Here is a 20,806-nt window from a genome sequence, read left to right on the forward strand (position 1 = left end):
TATTGGGGAAAACCTGTCCAGGTGAAGACTGTTATCATGGCTTGTGCCACCGTTTTTGTAGTCATACTTGATAAGGGAAGGGCTTCGGGGTATCTCGTGGCATAGTCTACTATGACCAGAATATATGTGTGTCCCCTGGATGATGGAAGTAGTGGGCCGATTAAATCCATACCCACCCGGTTAAAGGGAATGTCAATAATGGGTAGAGGCTGCAAGGGTGCTTTCCGGGGTATTCCCGGTTCTGTAAGTTGACATCTGGGACATTGTAAGCAGTACCTCCTAATGTGGGCATAGACCCCCGGCCAATAAAACCTCTGTAGGAGGTATTCCTCTGTCTTTTCCCTACCGGAATGGCCCCCTCCTGGCTGATTATGTGCTAAAAAAGAGTACTTGGTTCCTATATAATTCCGGAACCAATAATTGTTGTTTGGTTTCTCCTGTGGTAGATGTGGTAATTCCATAAAGAAGGTTTTTCTGTACTAGAAAATAAGGACCCACCTCATTTGTGGCTTCAGTTTTAGCTTTTCTCCAGGCATGAGTGAGGGTAGGGTCTTCTCTCTGGCAGGTTCGAAAGGTTACTGGTGCGTTACTAGTCTCTGCTACTACCCTGTTGGGTCTTGTCTCCTCTCTGGCTTCCTGAAATTTCATTTTCTCTTGTCTTTTCTCGCTTCTGGTGAGCTTTCTGCGGCTCGGGGGGCATTCAATAAAGCTATTGGAAAACGGGGCTTCGGTCCACCACTCTGGGTTCTCTTTCTGGGTTCGGTCTAAGAGATGATGGAACCGGATATAATCAGTCCCGATAATACAGTCTTCAATCAACTGGTCCATAACCCCTACAGGGAGGAAGTCGTGATATTCACCCCATTCCACCTCGACTATTGCCAGGGGATATTGCTCTTTATCGCCATGTATACAACAAATAGTGACCCATTGGCTTGTGGTCAAGTCTATGGGGTCTATTAAGTCTTTTCGGATTACGGATTGACTACAACCCAAATTAATGAGGGCAGAGCGGAAGCGTCCGTTTATTTTGATGACTTGTTTGAATTTAGGAATCCCCTTTCCGGTACATAGTACCCTGCGTCGGGTAACCCCTATCTCCATGGGTTCAACCCCATCTGATTTTCTGGGGCATACCCTTGCTATATGACCCCATTCCCCACAGCTAAAACACTGTGGTAGATACATTGGATGACTCTCCCCCTGTTTATGTGTCCCAGCGTCTTCCAGTGGGTACCTCGGGGTTGGTTTTGGTGGGATTGGTATGGGTTTTATGGCTGGTCTGGGCTGTAGGAGTTTCACATCTGTAGACCGGTGGTAAGCACAGGCCAGATCTATAGCGAGCTCCGTATCTACCTTGGGATGTTGCCTTATCCAATTTTTAGTTCTATTGGGTAAGGAATCCAAATATTGTTCAAGGATATTTGTTTTTATCACATCTTCCCTGGTTGTTCCTATAGGGCCCAACCATTTTAATGCTAAATCTTTAACCCGGAAGTAAAAGGTGCGCGGATCCTCATTCTGTCCCCATTTCACTTTCCGGAACTTTAATCTATAATACTCTACATCATGACCAACCCTTTCCAGGATACTCCTTTTTATGTCCTTGTATGGGGTGGTACCTCCCGGATTACCAGCTTGGTAGGTCGTCTGTAGAATTCCCATGAGTAATGGCGCGATGTACTGTCCCCATCGTTCCTCAGGCCATTGAGCGGAGGAAGCCACACATTCAAAGTTTGTAAAGAAGGAGTCCGGGTCTTCCCCTTCCTGGAATTTTTGTAAAACGGAGCTCGGGACATTGGGGTGTACTTTGCTGGCTGCTATGGTGTCTGTTAATTTCTGCAGCGCAGTCTCATGTACAAGCTGGTTGTTTGCCAAGATAGTAGCTTGGCTTTTTAGGGCCGATTGTAGGGCCTCTCTGTCTTCCTTGGCCTCCCGTTGGTGTGCCTCCCATACTAGTTGTAAATGACGCTGACCCTCCGCTAGCTGTTTAATCATGTCCTCTAGGGTGGGTTTGTCACTCATTGTATATACCGCCCAATAGCCTTCGGGAATTTAAATCCCACTTCTGACACTACTGTGACAGGCTTTGGTGGTACAAAAAGGACTGAGACTGAGTAATTGGGTAGGTAAACCAATATTTTATTTTCCTTTAAAATTGGAGAAACAGTCCAGTATCCGTTCTATGTTTGTTGTAGATCTTGGGGTTTGGGGTTTCAGTTCTCTATGAATTGTTGTCCTTTCTTGTTTCCTTTTCCCTCCTCTAGGTCGGCTATTGTCAAGTTCTGGATGCTCCAGCTCGTTTTACCGGAAAAATAAAACAGAAAACGCGAAGGTGAGTTGGTGGGGTGGTTCTGGGGTTGTCTTAGGGGTATAGGTGGGGAGGGATCATTCAGAGGGAGAGAGTGAGGGTATCCCACTGAGAGGGTGAGGGGAGGTGATTGTTGTGGTATTTTCTATCAGTGCCGATAATACTTCTTAGTGCTTCCCAAATAGAGGGAGAGTAGTACTCTTTCTAGTGGGTAGGTGCCGTACCCCTTTTCCCCTCTCCCACCTCCCCTGGTCCCTTCCCCTGTGCCCCTTAAACTGTGGCCTCCCTCGTCCCCAGGAGGGACCGTACCTTGGAAAGCCACGACCCTCCTGGGTCGTGGCGGGTTCCTCGGGTGTTCTGTTCCTGCGAATCCCTGGAATTGGTGCTGGTCTTCTCTGCTCCTAGGAAGAGTCGTCGATCGTCCTGTTCCTCCGTTTTCTGGTCTCCGGGTCCGTCTTCGTTCCTCCGCTCCGTGGTGTCCTGTCCTTTTCTCCTGGGAGTCCGTCGTCTCTTCAACTCCCCGCCGCCGGAAGTCCATTCTCGTTGCGTCCAATAGCGTTCCCATGTTACCATGGGAACGCGGAAGTGACGTGACGGAGTCGGCCGAAGGTTGTCGGTTCACCGAAGGAGGAGACGCGGTCTCGGAGACCCGTCTACAGGGCATTTTCTTGTTTAACCATATTGTGCCTCTGCATGACTGTGGAATACACGTCTGGGTCAGGATGACAGGCTGGTTGTGAATTCACTCTAGACAGTCTCACAAAGGAAGCTGAGGTGTTTCCAGCATATCCTGATGGGTCTTCCTGGGCTATAGTGGATGGAGGACCTGGATAGGGCTCTGCCTGTTCTTGCACAAAGAAGTCTCCCCGGAGTGTTGGGGCCAGGGCAGGAAAGGCAAGGTCTTGGCACTACAAATACTTTCCTTTGAAGTTTGCCTACTTCAAAGGCAGAAGGCAGTATAAATATTGGGCCTCTGGGAACACAACTGCAGAACACGTCTGGCATGAGGATACTCTGCCAGGAAGAAGAGCTGGATGCTGTAGGGAGAACTGCCACTCTGCCTGCTGTTTTGTTTTCCAGGCCTTCTGCTTGCTGCTTCTGTCCTGGGAGTGAAAGGACTGGACTTTGCTTTCTACATCCTACTTTCCAAGGTTCTCCAAGGGCTTGAACTGAGCTTGCCTTCTATTAAGAAGTCTCTGGCACATCAAAGTCTTTATCTGCCAGTGCCTGGACTCTTCTGCTGAGAGCTCTGACTTGCCAAGTAGTGCCAAATCCAGTCCCTTTGCCCTTGGAATTGGAAACTGGTGTCCTGAGGAAGAAAATCCATGCATCAGTGTGCCGTGGCTGAAAATTGAGGCATTGCCGAGCTTACAGCAGAAGAATCGATGCAGCGCCTGCCTTGTGGTGGAAGGACTGATTTGATTCAGCTCCTGCAGGACCAACACAGCACCAGTTCCACTGCGGCTCTATCATCACGGTGCATCTGAATTTTCCCAGGCATCGTCAGACACCACAGCAAGGAACCGAGGCTGCGTGACCAGAAACCGACGCATCACCTCTCCTAGGGGAGATAACTGATGCATCACCTCCCTTGCCAGCAAGGAACCGATGCATCACCTCCCCTGCTAGCAAGGAACGGACGCATTACCTCTCCTATGAGGAGAGAATTGACGCATCACCTACTCTGTCAGTAAGGAACTGACGCATCACTGTTTTCCAGCACCTCACCTCCTCTGCGACCTGCATCATCTTTGTTTTTGACGCATCCCAGGTACTGGGTGTTAAAAAGAGACAGCCATTGATTCCTCTGGATTAAGACTCTTTGCAACTTTTTGAAAGTGATATCTTTGCTTGTGATGTTGAATGTTTGTCGTTTTGGTCTTCTTGTATTCACAAAAATATTGTCTATTTTTCTAAACTGTTGTAGAGTCCTTTTGTAGTGTTTTCACTGTGTTACTGTGTGTGTACAAATACTTTGCACATTGCCTCCTGAGATAAGCCTGACTGCTCGTGCCAAGCTACCAAGGGGGTGAGAGCATGGATTATCTTAGCTCTGTGGCTCCCTTACGTTGACTAAAGTCGGGGTCCCCACTTTGAAAGGGTGCAAACCACTGCCAACCAGAGACCACATTTCTAACACATCACTTGGCTAGAAGACAGACTACCACTGTGGACCAAACTTCCATTATCCCATTCTTTAAATGCTTATGGACAGCTATCACAACCCTGATCTGGCAGGTAAACAGACGCACGTGAATTGTGATCTCCTCACACTGCTGCTTACTCAAGGGTGACTGGGAGCACCAGATATGCAACTATATGCCCTGTGAACTCACCCTTTACCTACATTACTGGATACACCCGACACCATTCCAACCCCCGTTGCCATAGAAAAAGACTGCCCATCCCCAAGGCTCCTATCCACAGCACTTTATGCGCTGTAAAAGGCCCAAGGGCAGCCAGACATGGTCGGGATGGTACGTTGGGTGGGGGAGGGACTGAGAAATAAAGCTGCTACACAGCAACATACCCAAACCTCTATCCTGATAACTAATTCATTCCACAACCTGAACTACCTCTTCCCCAACCCCCATGTTGTTAGACAGGCTACTCTATTATCAAATCAGCACCAGCTGCATGACAAATTCCCAGCCCACCCTCCGACACTCCCTGCCTTGTAACACATACTACAACATCCCACTAGCCGCGCAAGTTGATAACAGGACTCTACACCAGTATGCAGACCTCATCATCCCTTACTGTGCCCACAGTGCGCGCAGCATAGGAGGATGACACAGACCCCCTATAATTAAACAACAGTGGACATACTGTTGCTTTCAGTTCCAGGCGCTGTTTCCACACTACAGATTGTGTTTAATACAGTTTAAATTCCTCTACCTGCTCCCCAATGCAGCTGTTCAGCCTGGGGCTCAGCCCTGATTCCCGCTGCCTCTGATGTGCAATGCCTCCTTTTTACACCTTGCATGGCTTTGACTGAGAGCTGCGACTTACTGGTAGCGGGTGTTTCTGACATCCACACAATTACTGGACTCTTACCTACCTGCGTACCACTGATAGGACTGCTGGGCTACGTTAAGAACTTGCCACCCGATGTCCAGTGACATATTGTAATGCTACTGCTCAAACGGCGTGCACTGGGGCCGGAAACCTGTTCCTACCACACAAGCATGGCTCCGTGATGTGACATTCTGCCAGGAACAGCTGTCCCGTGTCTGGAACCTGATGCTCCTGCACTCACGCCCTAATGACATATGGGATCTGTCCCTCTCATATGTCCGACAACAGGCACCCTCATCTCCTGTCTCTGGGAATAAACAACCAGCTAGCAGCCCTGCACCCGCACCCTGTTCTTCTGAGGCTCCCAAGGCCAAAGTGAAACATTACTGGTGCCAAGCCACAACACCCTGCTGCCTGCACATTCATGTAAGTAGCACCACAAATGTCCCCGTCAAAAATTGATAATGACGCCAATGCTTTTATACCATGAATCACTGCAGCCCTTTTATGTTGGTAGATGCACTGGTTACATGTACCCCAACTCAAGACATCCGTGGGGGTGCGGGTTAAGGGTGTACTAATCAATGTCAAGATGATATTTCATACAATGCCAACCTCCCATTACCCCTCCCTCATGCTGCTCTGTTTCTGCTTGGTCAACTTCTCCTATCCCCTCCTTCCTTACTGTTGCAATGACTGTTTCATTGTTTTTGTTTTAGCTATAAATACCAATAAAAATTATTTGTTTCCAACACACTTCAGAAATTAAAAAAATGTGCTTCTTTCGTGTGTTCATAATTCTAAAATGCATACACAGTTCATTTAAATGTCGTTGTGTGCTAGAAAAAACACTTTCCACCCCAGTATTCAGCAAGAGTGTCACATAAATCCTTTCACTTTGAAGTTAGAGAAAGAAAAGTAAACAAGCGTTCTTGGAAGACAGCGCCTGACATTTGACCTCAGTCTCTGAATGCACAGCAAATGATTAGGAAATTATCTTATTAGGAGATAAGAACAAGATTTACAGGCATGTTAACAGAAAGCGAGTTGGGGGAGGGGTAAAGGAAACACGGTTTAGGCAACGGGAGGGATGAACTGAACCTGGAGACCCTAAAGCAAACAAAGCCAGCAAATGAAAAGCCTAGGTAAATTTGAAGTTGGGCGCTGCACAGGTTTACTGTTTGGAGAGGCAGGGGGAGACTTATAAGGGTCTCATTATTGACTTACCTTTTGTGTTATCTGGGAGCAAGTGACTTGGAAGATGGTCCTTAGCTTGGCCATCTATCAACTTACTTAGACTATCCAATAACTCCTGGAAACACCAATTATGCAGGCTCAGTCACAGGCGATTTTTCCTTGACGAGTTTTCTTCATACCTTCAGATTTGAAGCTTTAATGTGAATCAACCTTTTGAAATCTGTTACTGCTATGTGTACTTTTATGTACTTCTAGCCTTGAAAAAGTCATGGATGGTGACAAAACACTTGTCAGCTGTTGTGATAATATATGCAGTTTGGGGCACAGAATCTTCCATGTTTCAATAAAACTCACTTGTTTGGACTTATCTGTGAATCCTTACCATACAGACTTTGAATTAATTTTGGAATGCTATTTGAGTGCTTGGGTATTTTTGTATACTCTAGAATACAGTGAACCTACTGGACCATTGTTGTTCGTGCCTTGGCAGTAGGGCACGTGATATTAGCCAAGCACCACCCTAGTCAGCTGTGTTCTCTGTTTACATTATTCACATTTCCGTTTGTTCAACAGGCGGTGTGATTTATATACCACTACGACCTTTCGATATATATACCAGTGTTGGGCTAGTCTGAAAATAGTCAAACAATAAGGGCCCGGGTTTATTAATAATCATATCCATTTACTTTTTGGTTCTTAGCAAGTTAGTTCAATACCTTTGTTGGCAGACCAAAATCGGACCAAATAACGCAGTTAGGTAACCAACTCTTCTGTATCCTACCCAAAAGGAAGCAGTAATTGCTATCAGTATGTGCAGCATAGCTAACTCACAAGTACTTTTTAGCATAGGGGTAGCTTAAGAATTCTGGTGATTAACAAACTAGTAGGAGTAAGTCTCTATTAAAAAAACTCAGTGCCCTTAAAATGCTCTTCCAGAAGAGCAGAGTAAAGGCGTGGGATTCCTTCAAGTGGATCAAAAGGTCTGAGGAGAGAAGGCTAAGAAGGCACCAGGGGGATTAGGTTCAGATGTGAGCCAGGTGGTATCTATGTTCACATATTCTTGGGTATCTTTCCATGCACTGATGGACACTTAGCCCTTGGTGAAAATGAACATTGAGGATGCAAGAGTATATTTGTTCCACATAGCTACACTCTACTCCTCTTTTCCTCCTCTTACTCAACTCACATATGAATTCACGCATCTAGTATACCATACACAGGTTAAACAACAAATTTACTCTAGGTTACTTCTTACCTTCCATCTTTTATACAAAAAAATTCTAATATATATATATATATATGTATATATATATAGTTCACGATAAACATAGTTCACAACAAGAAAAAAATACAGCAACATATCTTTAAAACAAAATATCACCGTAATACAGGACATCAAACAGTAGATCATTGAAGCTATGCATTATTAGCTAAATGTATGTTTCATACCAATGGTTTCCATAAATCCATACATTTATAGTGCCATCTATCATTTACCCTACATATAATTTATTGTTCTTATCTTTTGGTTTACACAGACAATATGTTTCACTAATTGTTATTTAACTCCATATTTCAACCTGTTATGTGTTCAGTCCCACACAGAAATGTTAAAGTTATTAAGCCTCCTGTTTCATGAGCTTCACAGCCTTTCTCCACGTCACTGCTCATTTAATTTACTCTGTTTATGTTCACACAGTGTCCCTCTCAAGTCAGCTTAATGGTATAAACCTAAAAGTTGTTAGTTGTACAATACTGGGTACCCAACACTATACTTTCTGAAGCTTTGCACTCTCTTTTCACATCACTGATTCCTTCCTGCTTCAATTAAGCTAGGACACTCCAGGCACCGAAGCCAGCAGGACAGCTTACACAGCTACAGTTGTCAGAAAAACTACCATTAGGAGGTTCCTTGGTTAAAAACAAAATGTAACTTGTAAAGCAGAACACACAACATAACATGGAATTCACTATGTGGATGTTCTTACAAACAGAGGCGGTAATTATTGCTAATATCTATAAACTGCATTGCAAATTCACCCAAATCAAGGGTTCTGAAGAGGTGGCATTCTCACTGATCAAATATTTAAGTGTTGAAAGAGTAGACCATATGCAAATTATTCGTCCTTATTCAGAGGGAAGGGTTCCTTATTATTGGAATCTGCACTTCATGTAGAGCTTGGGCTTTCAGACAGTTTTTATTTCTGTAATAGGTAGTTTGCAGACCCCAGTAAGTATCTCTTTATGAACTACATAAGCCAAATTCAAAAGTCTTTTTACTCCTAGGGGAAGGCAGTTTGTAGAGATCAGGGTTGGGGTCTTCTGATCTTCTAGAGAAGAATACTAACCAAGCTGCAACAGTGCTTTAAAATGAGCAAGGTGGATCTTGAGGATGTCATTCAGTTAGTAGAGAGTTACTATAAATCAGTCTTGAAAGGACTACAGACTGAACAACTATTTTTAAGTCTTCTTTTGGGAAAACAGCCACCATTTGCCGTAGTGACATGTTCATCTTGGTAGCACGTAAAAAGGGAATGCAGATTCAAGTTTTTGTCGAGGGTGGATCCCAGTAATTTACCACAAAAGGAAGTTTGTGGTCAAGAGGACATGCAGAATCAAGTCAGGGTTGTTCTGGAAGAATATTTGGGATTGGAGCAGCAGGATAAACTCTACTCATACAGTTAAAACATGTATTCCACTAAGGTGAAAAATATATATTTTCTGCACTGTTAAAAATCTGGTATCATTTATATAATGTTCTTGGACACAACTGGATGTAATTCGTATTACGGAAGATTTTGCAGAGAAGACTTTAAGTTATTCTGCGAGACCCATCCAAAGAATTTAATTATTCGTCTGTTTTCACTGATTTTGAATTGAAATACTTCCAGTAAGCTAAACAATGCCTTACCTGAAGCCACAACAGTACTTGCCCACAGTGTGTTTTCTATGTTAAGGCTTTCATGGATTGATGGATCACTGTCTTCCTGTGGAGACAAAAAAATGTGTCAGGGAACATAGGCATATTGCCCACTAGTTAACCTTGTACAACACCTCATAAATGTCAGACTTAATGATGATCTTCACAGAAAATAAACCTGAATTGTCTAAAAATCTGCTGCGCAGAACTGCACCCCAAAACCATTAGGATATACTTCTTCTTGTATGCTCAACTCGAAGGTGTAGTCTGGTAGAAATCTTCAAAATGAGCAGGTACCAATAATTCTAGGCGTTACAACAGTTTCACGTGAAATTGGTAGGTATATCAAACTATTTTCCTGCAGCAATGACAAGTATTGAGTCTAAAGATCAAATGCAATCATCTGTTTACTCTCTGTGAGTGCATGATAATGAGCAGCAAAGTACAAAAACTTATGGCTATAGCCATTTTAGTTTTTATAGCAAAGAATTTTCAAAAATATTTTGAAAAATGTAAATGAAAGAGAGAAATGTGACTGCTGTAGTATGACTGTCCACCACCAGTTTACAATATGAAAATCAGATTTACTCAACGGCAGCACAGATCACTATTTAAAATAAAAAAACGAAAAAAAAAAAAAAAACTAATACTCAAGAGACAAATCTTTAAGATAGGGGTGTTGGGGTGTGGCCAAGATGGCAGATTAGTGAGATTTATTCTCTGGTCTCTACGTCTCCTCTGATCTTTAGCAAACAGAAGCGGCATACCTGCCCCCCATAGGAGGCCTCACCGATGGCCCAATGACATCGCTCCCTCCCCTGGAAAGGCCTGCCTCAACTAAACAGGCACCGAGGCCCCAACCCAACAAGTGCAGCCGCTGCTGGTTCACCGATGCAGGCGCCCTGGACTGTAAAATGGTGGCTGCACTGAAGAAGCAGTGAGCAGCAGCCTGGCTGATCTACTGTCTGCTTCTGGGGGCAAGCGGACCTCAACCAAACACTCCCAGCTGCCCTGGACTTTGCTGGGTGCACTTCGCTGGTGACATGGACCCCCTTTCAGGTCCACAGCCAGCTACTTGGGGCCCGCGGGAAGACAGGCCCGACCTTAAGACCAGCACCGCAGAAGGCAGCACTGATGAGAGAGCAGCAGAAGCAGGGACATAATCAGCGACCGGTTGGAGAAGAGCAGAAAAAGAAAAATTAAGGGTCCCTGCAGCGCAGAGCTGCAGTGGGAGCACCTCAACCTCCGCCCCCCAACAGACGAACGAATCTCAAGTGGAGTAGGCTTGGCTGGTGGTGTAATCTTTTCCCTTGGACTGCCGCCGGTTCGTGGAATTTAATGGGTGAGTGGACCTGGCCCTGGGCCAAACACCACCTAGGGTGGTATCGGTAAGAGGATGACATTGGTGGGGGCACATCTGGCCGCATGCAGAGGGGGGATGGTGAATGAATGAGCCCCTCCCCCCATTGTGAGGCATCACCCCTCGGCTCCACCACCCACAGAAGCGCAGAGCCGCCAACACAGCACTCAGGGGCCTCCGCTCCCAACTGGTGGGCAGGTGCGCTCAAACCATGGGCAGAAGATATTTACAGCACCCTAGGCCCTGAGGCTCCATGGAGCTTGACAGTCCAAGCCTCGCCTGCCGTCTTATAGGCCCCGTAGACAGCCCTCAGGGAGGCAGGGGTCACCCTCCAATAGCCACTGGGGTCAGTGGCACTGCATCTGACAAACTCCCTGCCTTGGACACAAATCTTTCACACACACCTCACGGGGACCAGTTTCCTTGCCTCCTAGCACACTACTCTTGGGGTGGGCTGCGAGGGCTTGCATAGACCCACCAAAACTGCAGCACATGCCGGGGGGTTGACAATAAATACTCCTCCTGAACCACATGAGTCATCACAGCATGAGGTGCCCTTTGCTTGCCCCCCTTGACTATCCTCTGAAGGCCCTAGGTGTAGGAAAGTGCCGCTTTTGGCATGGTTACCTCCCCCCACTTTTTGCCTGATGTTGATGCTGATTTGACTGAGTGTGTGCTGGGAACCTGCTAACCAGACCACAGCACCAGTGTTCTTTTCCTAAACTGTACCATTACTTCCACAATTGGCACACCCCTGGCACACAGCTAAGTCCCTTCTAAAAGGTACCAGTGGTAACAAGGGCTCTGTGGCCAGGAAGTGTCCCTAAGGGCTGCAGCACATATTATGCCACCTTAAGGGGGACCCCACCAAACACATGAAGACTGTCCACTGCAGCTTGTGTGTGCTGGTGGGGAGAAAAAGGTAAAGGTGACATGGCAATCCTTTCTCTGTGCCTTGGCAACCAACCACTGCCTGTTCCATAGGTAAGTCACCCCTCTAGCAGGCCTTACAGCCCTAAGGCAGGGTGCACTATACCACAGGTGAGGGCATAGCTGCAGGAGTAATATGCCACTAATGGGTCTAAGTCCATTCTTAGACATTGTAAATGCAGTGTGGCTATATTGAGTACATGGGCTGCAAGTTTGTCATTATGAACTCCACAGTTCCATGATGGCTTCACTGAAGACTGCAAAGTTTAGCACATTAAACCCACACTGATGTCAGTGTTGGATTTATTGTAAACTACATACAGAGGGCATCTTAGAGATGCCCTATGTATTTCAACAAACACTCTAGTGTAGGTCTGACTGGTCGGTGCTGCCTGTCACTAACAGATAAGTTTCTGACCCAATGAGGTGAGAGCCTTTGTGGTCTCTGGGGTCAGGACCAAAGCCTGCTCTGGATGGAGGTGCTTCACACCTCCCCCTGCAGGAACTGCAACACTTGTCGGTGAGCCTCAGGCCTCCAGTTACAGTGCCCCAGGGCACTCCAGCTAGTGGAGATGCCTGCCCCTGGAGTGAACCCATCTTTTTGCTGCAGGTCCTCGGGAAAATTAGGAAACACAAGGAGGAGTGACCACTTCAGCTGGGACCGCCCCTAGTGTGTCCCCCCTCCTTCCATAATTCTCCATCTTGTTTTGGAGGAGAGGAACCAATCAGGACAGAAATGTGCCCCCGCCACAAAGGGAGTGAGCACAGGAAGAGTGTAGCCATCCTCAGGGACAGTGGCCATTGGCTACAGCCCTCTGACCTCTGTGACGCCCCTCAATCTATTATTTAGGGGCACCCTTAAACCTTGCTTTCAAATTCCTGGTAACTTCAAGAAGAAGAAGAAGAAGGACTGATGAGCGGACCCCAGCAGTGAAGACTCCGGAAGACAACTGACTTGGGCCCAGCCCTACCAGCCTGTCTTCAGCTGCAAGAATCATGCTACAAAAAGGTGATGTATCCTGAACCAGCGACCTCTACAAACCGCCAGTAGACTGCCTGCCCAGGAAAGAACCAGAACTCTTGAGGACAGCGGCCCTGTCCACAAGACACATCCAAGAAGGACTTCGTAACTGCCCAGGATCCATGAGCCATGCCCAATCTGCATCTGACACCCACAGCCCATGTTCAGGTGGCCAACCGGTCCAGAGAAGGTCCCCCAAGCAATTCCAACTTTGAATCCACCCTGGGTTGACCCCTCCTGGCCAACACAATGATGCCTGCAGCCTGAATCCTGAGGACCACCCATGCCCGGATACGCCGAAGATTCCCGATGCCCAAAGGTACCCGCGCACTTGCAGTCCCCTAGCCTTGAGGAACCCGACTGATGGTCCAGCAACATCCTGCGGGCTCCTCTCCTATTTGTCCAGCATTTGGTTTTCCACGACTGACCCCCTGGACCCAGCCTGCAGCATCTTTGTGACCCCTGGGGTTACCCCATTGAAAAGCATTGGGTGCCCATTGCTGTGTTTTCGCCTTGCTACAAGCCGCCCCTATGCAGCTAAGGGTGTCAGTTTGGTGTGGACCTGTAGCCCTCAGATGCTCACCTAAACCCCCCAGGTCTGTGCCATGAAGTCGTGGTTACTTACCTGCAACCGGTTTCTTTCCGAGGGCCCGCAGTCCTCATAGGATTCCACTGAAAAACAGACACCAAATTTGACCGCTGCACCCGGCCGGCCCTATGTTGCTGGTGGTGCACCTTTGGGGTCAACTTGAACTTTGACCTGTGGAGATCCTAACCCCTGAAGACTGGGATCGTAAGTTGAGTGCTTACCTGTTAACTGTGCAAACACTTCTCCTCTAGGACTGCATTGGTTCCAATGAGAAATTGCAAGTAAACAGTTTTATCTGAAAAGTGCATTTGATTTATAAGCTTGATACAAACTTACAACTGTACTTACCTGTAACAAAGATCCTTTTGGTTCTAGAAACAAAGTAACAAAATATATTTTTGCAAAATAAAAACATTGGCCTGAGTTAGTCACTGAGTGTGTGTCTCATTTCTTGACTGTGTATGTACAACAAATGCTTTGCACTACCCTCTGATAAGCCTAACTGCTCGACCACACTACCACAAAAAGAGAGCATTATTATTATCTACTTTAGTGTCTGTTAAGCCTCTGGGGATCCACTGCACTCTGTGGACACTACACCTCTCTTTGGTATAGAATATTTAGAGCCAGATTCCTACACCAGTGGCCCCATGGCACCTGAATATTTCTCCCCCAAACAGCCGACTGCTTTTCCAGATGACGTTGCTTCCTGGTCCCTCAAGATGTCCGCAGCCAGATCCAAGAAAGAATGCTCTCCCGAAAACATGCTTATCAAGCCCACCAGGCCCCTGGGCGGCAGATCCAAGAAAGAATGCTCTCCCGAAAACATGCTTATCAAGCCCACCAGGACCCTGGGCGACAGTGGGCCCCCGTCCCAGGTCGTGGGCCATCCGTGTGGTGAGGAGGACAATGAGGGCTCGGTGACACAGACCTTTCTCAAAGCATTTTTTACATCCCTCCATGATGACTTACAGGTGGTAAAGAAGGACCTCTCGGCCAACTTGCGCGAGGTTCAACGCAACTTAGATGATGTCAGAGGTAGTGTCTCACCACTGAAGATAGCAAATCTACCGGAGATGAGGAAGATGACTGGATACAACAAGAAGTCCTGTGCCTGAAGGAGCAACATGTCGAACTTCAAGCACATGCTGAAGACCTAGAAAATTGCTCGCGGAGAAACAATGTGCGGATCAGAAGTGTTCCGCCACGGGCAGTGGGCCCAGACCTCTGAGAATACCTCAAGGTGCTGTTCTGACAGATTTTCGGCTACCTACAGGAAATTAATCTTAAGCTCGACCAAGCCCATTGAGTCTCCTCTTCCGAGGCCAGAAGGCATCCACCGGCCAATATCCTGGTGTGTGTCCACAACTTTCAAACAAAAGAACTTATCCTTCATAAAGCTTGTGAGACTCACCCAGTAGAGTTTAGAGGACATACCCCTGTGCTATACCAAGACTTATCTGCAATTACTCTCCAAAAGTGACTTTTGCCAGGTCACCAAGCATCTGCGTAAACTTGAGGTACCATACTCCTGGGGCCACCCCTTCAGTCATATTCCACCACGATGGGAAACTCCATCTGCTGAGATCGCATAAGGAAGCTTGTAAACTCCTTAACATTTCAGATCATGTTGCTCTTGATGTCTCAGATAAGGCCCTGGATACCAAGAAAAATAAGACATCCTGCTGATGGCGCGTTGGGAGGTCTCCTCTATCCACAAAGCCTGACCTCGCCTCCATGGCTTAATGGCTAGGGTCAAACAAGCAGTGCTTCAATCCTTATCAGGAGCAACTGACAAATCAGAGGAGCTTTTAAGCTTGGGCTTGATCTGAACTTTGCTCTAAACTCTAGGGGTAGGAGGGAGGATGGGGGAATTCCCATGGTATACTGCCTTCACGACCCCTCTTTCAGCAGACAGAATCCCTTCCACTCCTTGGTCAAGCCGACAGCAATGACTACCACCGAAGATGGACTTTCTCATGTGTTGTTTTTCACATGTTGTTGTTCTTATATATTAGTTGTTTGAGTAGAACTTCCTTCTCACACCGCAGCAGTACATTCCCATGCCCGAAAAGATTGGTCATTAGGCACAGCTACACTCTTTTTTAACCACTAACAGCATACCTTACCCCACCCGGGGTTCAGAGCTCTCCTCGCTTTTTTCCACCACCGGACATGGGTATTAAGGTCATGAGCCTCAATGTTAGGGGCCTCGACAACCCTACTTAGAGGAAAGCATTACCCCCACTAACAGAGCGCTCTGGAAGCAATATATGCTTACTTCAAGAAACCATCTCATACATAAAGATGGACCCCGTATGTTCTCTCAGTGGTTCCCCTGCGCTGGCTAACACTACTAAAAAAAAAGGGGTGGGTTGCCATTTTATTTTGCACGCAATCCATAATTACTACGGTGACTGAGATACGTGGGCAGTGCCTCGCGTTCTGGCTCCAACTGTGAACCTTTCACTTTACCCTAGCAAACATGTATGCCCCAATGACCAACAGGGATCATTCATCACCAACCCCCTTACGCCTCTCTTTCAAACTTCAGATGCGACCATTCTCAAAGTGGGAGAATAAAACTTGGTCATGAACAAATAACATGGACCGATTGGCTCAGAGTGGAACAAATAGGGGCCTTCTTGCTTTCGGCTTGAACTGGCTAGCGGAATGCGGCCTCAATAATGTCTGACGCTCTCAGCACCCGGGCACCATAGACTTTACTCATTATTCTGCTGCCCTCAAAACCTACGCCCCAATAGATCACTTCCTGGCAACCTCAACCATGCAGGCTTTTATTGTAAAATCTGACATTGCCCCTGGATCACTATCAGACCATGCACCAATTTCCCTGATCTTCCACACTAAAGCCCTGATATCCTCTTGCCCGCGCTGGCCCTTAAGAGACACGCCACTACAGTTCCCCACAACAGTCTCACCTATTCAGCAGACCATAGCTGACTACCTAGAAATCAAGGACAATGGTCAAACTGCTCCTTCCTCTATTTGGAAGGCACTAGAACTGGCGGAAATTCATTGCTATATCTGCCGCTGACAACCACCGTCAAAAAGACAAACAGGTGACAATGGAGCTGAAAGTTCTTGAGTTAGATGTCATTCATAAGCGTACAGAGACTCCGCGGACCTGGAGGGAACTCAAGGAAGACTCGCTCCTATCTCAAGTGCCTCAATCTCGACAAGGCTGAGTGTGCACGTGCGTGGTGACTGAAATACAAGTTATACATCAGAAGCAACCACCCAGGTAGAATGCTTGCTCATCACCTACAAGTTAAAGTACATGCCGGGTCTATCCGGTTTATTCACCCCACTTCTACCACCGAGATACACTTAGATTCGCAGACCACAATAGCCTTCCATAATGTTTACAAGACAATCTATGCAGCAACCATAGGCCCTTTGGCAGACCCCCTCTGACTACCTAGCATCCCACCCCCTGACGGTGCTACCGCTGCAGTCAGTGGACTCCCTAGATAAACCTATCCAACTTGACAAAATGATATCGGCTATTGCCTGTCTTAAGCTTATGAAATTACCTGGACCTGATGGCTTTTCACCCAAGTTTTACAATGCTGGAGGCCTCCATGTCGGTCATACCCAAAAAGGCAAAGATATCGCTCTCTGTGGGCCCTATAGACCATTATCCTTGCTTAACGTGGATGTCAAACTGTTCACCGGCGTCTTGGCCTATCGTTTAAATCAGCTTATGCCTAGATTGATTTCCCCAGTCCAGGTGGGATTCCTACTAACGTGCCAATGTGAGGACAACACTTGACAGCTTTCCCACTTGATTGATAAAATCTCGAGATTGCATAAGTAAGGTCTCCTCCTTTCCATCAATGCGGAGAAGGCTTTGATAGGGTCAGTTGGCACTACCTATTCAAACGCCTGGAACGCTTTGGCGCCTGATTTGTAGGGTGGATAAAGAGCATTTAGAGTAAAACTGGGGGGATGTATGGGTTAACAGGATCAGTTCACTACCGTCTACCGTGGTTGAGGGGACACATCAGGGGTGCCCCCTGCCCCCCCTACTTTTTGCCTTGTATAAGGAGCCCTTGGCCCAACATTTGGGAGCACATCTTGATATCTCTGGCATCATGTATGGTGGTAAGCAACATCTGATCATCTTATATGCCGATGATGTAATCTTGGCTGTCACTGAGCCCTTGGTAACTCTCCCTAACCTGACAACGGAACTCCATCTGTATGGAACCCTTTCAGGGTTCAAAGTAAACATGTAAAAATCACAGATTCTCAATCTCTCTGTCTCAGCCGAGACCTCCATCTAGGCTCACTTCCCGTTTGATAGGGCTATTTCCCACATCCTTTACCTCACAATTCAACTAGTTAACTTGCTCTCACAGACCACTGTCATAAACTATGGCATACTGGCCAAGCAAATCAAGGCAGATGTAAACAATTGGGAATGATTAGGCCACTCCTGGCTAGGTAGGATAGCAGCCATCAAATGACCATGTTACCATGCATTCTGTACTTATTTCAGGTGTTGGTCATAATCCCGCCACCGCATACCCTCCGCTACAATCAGGCTGACATCAAGAGATGCATCTGGGGGAAAAAGAGATCGCGCCTACACAACCAGCTCCTCTATCAACGACCACATGAGGGCGGTCTGGCTGTGCTCTGCGCCTCTTGAGATACCATCAAACATCACAAATGCGGTACCAGGTGGAATGGAGCAGGCCACTTACCGAAAAGCACTGGTGCTTCATGGACCAGCCAACCATGGCACCACAAAAAACATAGGGCCTAGGGTCTATAGTCTTTAATTGTGACAAACGCCATCTTCCGAATGTGGGACCGGGTGGTAATCAAGACTGGCCTGATGACATTCCCCTCCCACCTGACTCCTATTCTTGAGGACCCGGAGTTTACTCCAGATTGCAGCCGGACCGGTTTTGATGCTGCACTGGAGAAAGCAGATCAGGTACAGTATTTGCAGATCTGCCACTGGGTGTTTAACCCTACTGTTCGTCCGCATGCGTTAAGTACCCTGACACATTTTGAGAGATGGCTCATTAAGATGGAGACCGACAATGGTCTCTGAACTCTACACCCTTCTCAGCAAATCAAATCTTGCCCCTCACTCCCCTGGGCAACAGCGATGGGAGAAAGAGATTAGCCAACCCCTCTCTGACAAGGAATGGGCGGACATCTATCACAGGGCACGGCACACAACACACGATATATCAAGTGTGGAGACAGCCTATAAGATTATCTCTTACTGGTATCTACCTTCACCCATTCTTGGTGTTTGGAATCCAGGGTGCTTGACTGCACGCTAGAGGAGTTATGGGGGGACAGGGACACTACTCCATTTATTATGGTACTGCCCCAAACTTAAGCGCTTTTGGGACCAGGTGCTGGACGATATTGACAAAGCATTCAAAACCAACATCCCCAGGTTCCCAACTTGAAAAATCTTAGGGCTTCCCAACCCCTTGACGTTCTCCCTTCACTCACGTTGAGGCAAACACATGGCACTTGCCCTCGGTGCAGCACATCAATATAATTGCACTTTGGGGTTCTGATAAATCCACCCAGTACACAAAGTGGGTGCACAAACTCTGGTGTATGCTGGGCATGGAAAAACTATAATTTACGCTGGATCAGATACTGGATGACTATTCCTTAGACTACGCCCCTTTCATGAGTATATTATCCACGCAATTTAGCAAACTGACATGTCCCACATGCCCGACTGAACCTCTGTATTCACACCAAACAACAGCACCTAAGATTGACCACACTGCTTGATACCCCCTCCCCCCCCCACTTGCTGAAGGAATGGGGTGGGGTAGGGAGTTAGTTTCGAGGATTATGCTGTACTTACTGTTTTTTTATATTTTCTGTTTTTGATATATTGATGCTGCCGACCCTCGGGTCCTCAACATTAGCTGTGCACATTCTCTTCCTATGTTAAATGCGCAGCCGGAGCCCTAAAAGTTGTAGGCCTTCCGCTGTGTATATCCTTAAGAACCCTCATTAAACAAAAGGATCGATCCCTAAAAAAGGGGTGTTCAACACTGGTCCAGAAAGTCGCAACCCACACTAGATTTAAAGGATAACCACAGATGCATTTTTGAATAATTCCCAGCCAAACACACTATTTAACCTTGTGCACTAACTCTGAACTCCGCTGCTTTAGAGATTAAACATTTGAACATATTCTATTTTACACCAAGTTACCTTTTAATCTTTATCGTTAGGTTTTTTAGTAATAACTTTTAGACCATACAGCTTGAGATTAACAATACATTAGGTAAGTACTAGCGTTTTGAATTCTATGTCACTATGCACATACTCGTGGACTGATATTTAGAATGGAATACAAGGGAAAAAAATCAGAGAAGGCCAGATTCCGTCACATACAGAAGGAGAGGCACGAGTGGCATAACGATCAAATCTCAATACATACTAAATTCAGAGCTTAAATTTGAGCAGGTGGTTTCCGGTGTTTAGCACCATCACTTAATTGTCAACACTGGCACACATGACAGCTGCACATGGTAGCACTGTTTGTGTAATTTAGAGGTGAGTAGAACAGGTGTTTATTTATTTAAAATACATTGGAAACAACTAGCAGCTGCCACCCAAGCCATTCTTATAGCTTTGGGGGCATCAAACTATTTGAATTACCACACTTCTAGAAGTGTGGTGGTTAGTAGTTGTGTAAGTACTGTCATTGGCAGCACTGGCAATGGGTGGTACAAGCTGCAGTGGCCTCCCGACGAGGGCCCGACACTTATCTTCTTTTACATATTAAGCCCTGACCAAATTGCTATTAATATTAGGATTACGTGTGTTTTGATGCGTTTATATTACTTTAGTCTGTGTACTATGTACAAAAATCTGCATTTCGCCATGTTTTACCACATGAAATGTGGTAACGTTCATCGACTTGCTGGGAATTTATAGTTTTTTTCACAAATGTCTTAAACCTGTGCTTGGTGAATGATTTCACATATATTTTTGTTGCAGAAGAACATTTCTTACGTCAGTGTTTCCTCTCCTATTACGAAGATCAAGAAGAACCTTGCGGTTGCTGTGCATGTGACTAACATCCATGAAAAATAACGAAGATACTATTCATTGCTGTTATTTGGCACGTTAGAAAGCTTGCTAAAGACTATAGAATGGAACGCTACCGCTCACTTTCCTGAATTAAATGTACCAACAGCCTTGAAGCAGCATCACCAGTGGCATGTGCTAAAAAACAAACATATGCTAAAAAACAAGCATTTACAATGCAACGGGTCTCGCGTTTGCTCATGTTAGAGTTGATCGCGTTGTAAACTCCTAACCCGACTTTTCACCTATCGGGCAAAAGTGCATTTATGTACATAACCCGAAAAAGTGAAATTAACTATGTAAAGCGCTCGACTTCTGCCAAGCGAGATCGTGCTCGTAAATTAGAG

At 46.3% G+C, this 20,806-nt stretch overlaps 1 protein-coding gene across 2 annotated transcripts in view; it reads right to left on the reverse strand.

Moving 5' to 3' along the window:
* ATP9B (ATPase phospholipid transporting 9B (putative)) overlaps nt 1-20,806 on the reverse strand; it is a 2,250,419-nt gene that overhangs the window by 1,153,186 nt on the left and 1,076,427 nt on the right. For both annotated transcript variants that reach the window (XM_069219789.1, XM_069219790.1), the window contains exon 10: nt 9,438-9,513. In XM_069219789.1, the coding sequence (XP_069075890.1) occupies nt 9,438-9,513 (76 nt within the window). The remainder of the gene's footprint in view (nt 1-9,437; nt 9,514-20,806) is intronic.

This window comes from Pleurodeles waltl, chromosome 2_2 (genome assembly GCF_031143425.1).
Source record: "Pleurodeles waltl isolate 20211129_DDA chromosome 2_2, aPleWal1.hap1.20221129, whole genome shotgun sequence".
Classification (NCBI taxonomy): Eukaryota; Metazoa; Chordata; class Amphibia; order Caudata; family Salamandridae; genus Pleurodeles; species Pleurodeles waltl.